The sequence below is a fragment of the Nelumbo lutea genome, chromosome 2 (genome assembly GCF_056320005.1).
Source record: "Nelumbo lutea isolate HS-2025 chromosome 2, American lotus-T2T, whole genome shotgun sequence".
Classification (NCBI taxonomy): Eukaryota; Viridiplantae; Streptophyta; class Magnoliopsida; order Proteales; family Nelumbonaceae; genus Nelumbo; species Nelumbo lutea.
In genome coordinates, this window is record NC_142685.1 from 92,843,555 (window position 1) to 92,848,509 (window position 4,955).

Consider the following 4,955-nt stretch of genomic DNA (forward strand, 5'->3'; position numbering starts at 1 on the left):
TTGTCATGTAGGAGGAAAATTTTACTCATTATTTTATGTATGTGCGCTTGCTTTATCGAAACCAGACTGTCCCAGCACAAAAATCCTCGGCAAAATTAGAAAAAAAGTGGGCAAAGAAATGGACAAATTGCATGCTTTATTTCAATTGATTGAATACTAAAAACGTCAAAGAAACAGAGTACCGAGAGTGGGTGTTTGGATTATAAAAGGAAGAGCAGTCGAAGGAGACTTACTTGTGTGAAGGCTGTAGAGTGTAGAAGAGGAAGAAACAGTAAGGGGTTTTAAGTGATTGCTCAACAATGGCTACCATCACAGTCCCTGATCACACTTCTCCTGTTGAAGATGCAGAGAACCTCAGAAAGGCTTGCGAGGGTAATCTAGTTGATTTGATTTAATTCTTTGCATTTTTCTATCTCCTTTTCGATATGTTTCTTCTCTGTTGACTGTTTATTATTCATGAATTTAAACGCACATGGGTTCATATATTTTGTCACCTTGTTCGTAACACTGGTAGTTCCATTGGAAAGATCAGTCTTTTAGTTTCATTTTGATCTTCTTCATTTTTTCTCCTTTGTAAATGTCTGTTTTTTTTTTTTTTTTGATAGATAAATAAACCTTTGTAAATGTGTTTGAATATGTGTTTTGATGTATAGATTTCGTGATCAACCAGAAATTGGTCAAGGTAAAATTCACAATATTGGTAGTTCCAGACTCCCAGGCCATCGAAAAGATCAGACCTTTTACTTTCATTATGATCTTCTTGCTATTTTTTTCCTCTTGGTAGATAAACAACCCGATACTGTTAGTTCAAGTGAAAAGATCAGTTTTTTTTTTTACTTTCATTTTGATCTTCTTGTTTTTTCCTTTGTAAATTTTTGGGTATGTGTTTTGAGTATTTGATAGATAAGAAGCAAACCTTTGTAAATGTGCTTGAGTATGTGTTTTGAAAAAGGATTTGGTGATCAACAAAATATTAAGATTTACAATATTGTCTGATTGGTTTACTTCAATTTCTGAATCAAACAACTTAACTTGTGATGGTAAGACCAATAAAATCTACTCAAAATTCCCATTTGTAAGTTTTCCCCTATTGCAGATTTATAGAAAATTTGAAATTTGAAATTGTTTAGCAATGGTCATTTTAAGTGTTACATACCCATTAGTTTCAAGTTCGTCACACAGAAGTTTCATTCTTTTGGAACTTGTTAGGATGGGGGACCAATGAGAATACCATTGTTTCAATACTCGGGCATAGAAATGCAGTTCAAAGGAAACAAATCAGGCAGGCTTATGAGGAGATTTATCAAGAAGATCTAATTAAGCGACTTGAATCCGAACTCAAAGGGGAATTTGAGGTTTATTTTAGACACTTTCAGTATGCAATGTTTGATTCATATGTTCTTCTCAATAAGAATGAAATGACCAACTTAATTTACATGTTTGTAGAAAGCTGTATATCGCTGGATACTAGATCCTGCAGATAGGGATGCAATCTTGGCTCATGTAGCTGCTAGAAATGCAAAGCCTGACTATCGGACGATCATTGAAATTGCTTGCATTCGATCTCCTGAGGAACTCTTGGCAGCGAAACGGGCCTACCATTTGCGCTACAAGCATTCTCTGGAGGAAGATGTCGCCTCTCGTACTACAGGCGACTTCCGTAAGGCAATGCACTTGACATAGCAATGATGCTGTTTACAGATTAGAATTGCTTCTCTGAATTTCCTAATGCTTGCATTTTGGGTGGTGGCTTGTGTTACAGCTTCTAGTTGCCTTAGTGAGCACTTACAGGTATGATGGTGATGAGGTAGATGTGAGCCTAGCTGGATCAGAAGCCAAAATTCTTCATAATATGATTGAAGGGAAATCCTTCAACCATGAAGAGGTAATCAGAATCTTAAGCACAAGGAGTAAGGCACAGCTCAATGCAACCTTCAACCGCTATAAGGACACACATGGAGCTTCCATTACCAAGGTGATTGTCTGATTGAAAACTCTTTGATGAGAAAGCCAAGTATGTTGCATTGTAGTGGGAAATTATTTGATCTCATGTGATCACATCTTATTTCTGTTTGCAGAGTTTATCAGGTAATCCTGCTGATGAGTTCTCTGAGGCACTATGTATAGCTATCCAATGCATCAGATCACCTCAAAAGTACTTTGAAAAGGTGAGATGTTGTAAAAAAAGACATAATGGCGTTATGCTTGAATGCTTGCATACCTAGACTTAGAATTCTCATGGGATTTTTGGTGTGTTGCATTCATCAGGTTCTGCGTAATTCAATTAATAAGGTAGGAACTGATGAAGATGCAATTACGCGTGTGATTGTAACACGTGCAGAGAAGGACTTGAAGGACATCAAGGATTTATATCACAAGAGAAACAATGCATCTCTTGAGCATGCAATCAGCAAGGATACTTCAGGCGACTACAAAACTTTCCTCCTTACTTTACTGGGGTGCGAAGAGCTGTAACTCTGTTGTCCAAATGTGTGGAAAAATTTGTTAAATCTGGATTCTGTGGTTTGAGAGTTGGCGTCTGGTTTGTGGGGTTTAGTTTCTAGGCTACTGGGAAAGCATTTTGCTTTCTGGGTTGTTAGATGGTAATGAGTGTTGAACTTTGGTGTGCCGATAATCCTATGATTTTCATTACTCCTCCCCTGTTTCTTCCCTAGTTTCTGAGTGTCTTGGATCAGAATCTTGCTTGATGTTTACCGGTTGGAACTCTGCTTTCTAAGAAATTTTTATGATGTTGATGTCATTTAGTTTGGCTGTTCCAGTATTTATCTTAGGTATTCATATTCTATTATGACCCTAATTAATTTTAGATTAATATATTAATAAGAATGCACATCATACATACCTCAAATTTGAGATTATAATGCCACATTGCTTTATTTTTTGGTAATTGCCATATTATATTTTAAGCATAGAAAAATTAATCAAGAATTAAACATCCCTTTGAACATATCCTTTATTATTTCCATGCTCTTTATATCATGCACAAGTCTCAAGCAATGGGGAAACAAAATCAAAATGTGGGTCACCACCTCTCATCATTTATGTGGTGTTTCTTTGCTTGGAAACAGTATGCAGGGAAATCAAGATGTACAAGTAATGGTTATACTTTGGATATATCCCTTAAACAACAAAAGTTTTATCTTTTCAAACGAGCACATATTTTGGATAGTGAAAGGAAATATGACAAATGAAACATGTTTATTAAAACCAAAGGAAGAAAATCTTGTAGGCCAAAAGCTAATAAAATCCACAGTTGTGCTCTGGATTATTGCTAAAGATAATATGGTTGGATTCTGGCTCAGAGAGAAATTATGGGAAAGGGAAAACTTAGAAAATAGAAAATCTAATTTTTGCAATACTTCTGGTTTACTTTTGCTTTGATCTGTGTTGGATGTAGATAAAACAAACAATAGTTGGAATGCAAAGAGCAACCTATACTTTGCTACATTTAGGAAACCAAAGAGTTGCAACAAGATAGTTCACTACACAGTAATTTGTAATTCACCCCATTTCTAGAGATTTAAGCAACAATTATTTTAATATGTAATCAGTGAAACATGACCAACTGGTTCAATTGGCCACTAAATTTAATCCAGTTCTAAGTTAATAAAAGCTCCTGTACTAGATGGATTTAAGTCCCACTCTTGCGTTCTTGTTGGGTTTTAGTTTGATCTGACATTATCATCTGTTTATAGATTTTATTTTAGGAATGATACTTATTTTTCCAATTGATTAAACTAGGCTGTTTCAGTGATCCCTCTCTAATCTTGTACTATCTCTCATGACTTGGAATGTTCAATGACCCAACTGGTTGATCCATGCATGATGGCAGTATGGTATTCCCAAGAATCACTTGGGGGATTTTAGTCCATGCATGATGATACTTTGTATCCCCAAAGTTGGTTAGAGGATTTCAAAAGAAACTTGAACGACTTTTAAAGTTAAGGGTAAATTACAAAGACCCCCTGTAATATTGGGTCTGTGACAAAGATCCCCCTGTACTTTGTTTTGCACAAAGATTTCTTCTGTACTATGACTGACAAAGACCCCCTTCTATTAGCCTTCTATCCAAAAAGGCCGTTATAATATTTTTCAATTCCCATACTATCCTTATAATAAGGATGAGAAAAATACTGTTCATCTTCCCCTTTTAATAATCATTCCTTCACATTCCTCCCTCTTTTTCCCTCTCTCTCCCCTGGTCTCTCTTCTTCCCCTTCCCCTTTCTCTCCTCCTCTTTCTTCTTCCACGCAATCGGTGCCTTGTCGCTCTCCTCTATATACGACCTCACGATACATTACTGGTATTTCATCAAAATTCACGGGTTTTTGAGTTCTGCTTGGCAAAGTTCTACAAAAAAAGTCTTTGTGAGAATTGGGAAGACATAAATGTATAGAGGGAGGATAGGAGTAATCGACTCGAGAAGCAGCCCTTGAATCAGGTCGCCTGCCGTGCCGTAACTCATGCTATGGTGGTAAGTCGGATTTCATTTGCCTTCTTCATTTTCTATCCTTCTTGCTGTTGTCGCTCATTTGTTTCTTTTGGTAGGTGAACTCTTCTATTCACGCCTTAGTGGCCCAGGTGGAGAGGAGCTCGCGACAAGCGCGAGCTGCTGAGGTAGTTGCTCATGCTGCCGAAGAGGCTTTTTGTGCCGCTGAGGCGAATACCCGAGCTGCTGAGGCGGCCGCTCATGCTGCCGAAGAGGCTGCTCACGTAGCTATGGCCAGGCAGGCGATGTCTCAAGGGGATGCCGAGGCCATGGGGGTAGTCGTGAAGCATATGGCGGATCTGAGGTTGGACCTGCAGCATCAGGTCGAATATCTTTAGGAGGACATCAGGGAGAAAACGCAGATCTTTTCCCAATGTATTGAAGATGCCAAGAAGAAGGCCGTTGAAGATTACATTGCCTTGCCGCGTTTTGATGACCTGATGGT

The 4,955-nt window shown here is 37.8% G+C and overlaps 1 protein-coding gene across 1 annotated transcript; it reads left to right on the forward strand.

Annotated features, from left to right (window-relative positions):
- Positions 1–235: 235 nt before the first annotated feature.
- ANNAT8 (annexin 8) lies at positions 236–2,761 on the forward strand. Its single transcript, XM_088971109.1, has 6 exons — positions 236–372; positions 1,210–1,355; positions 1,447–1,665; positions 1,763–1,975; positions 2,079–2,168; positions 2,269–2,761. The coding sequence occupies exons 1-6, from the start codon at positions 300–302 to the stop codon at positions 2,473–2,475; spliced, it is 948 nt and encodes a 315-aa protein (XP_088827235.1). The 5' UTR covers positions 236–299; the 3' UTR covers positions 2,476–2,761.
- Positions 2,762–4,955: the final 2,194 nt, after the last annotated feature.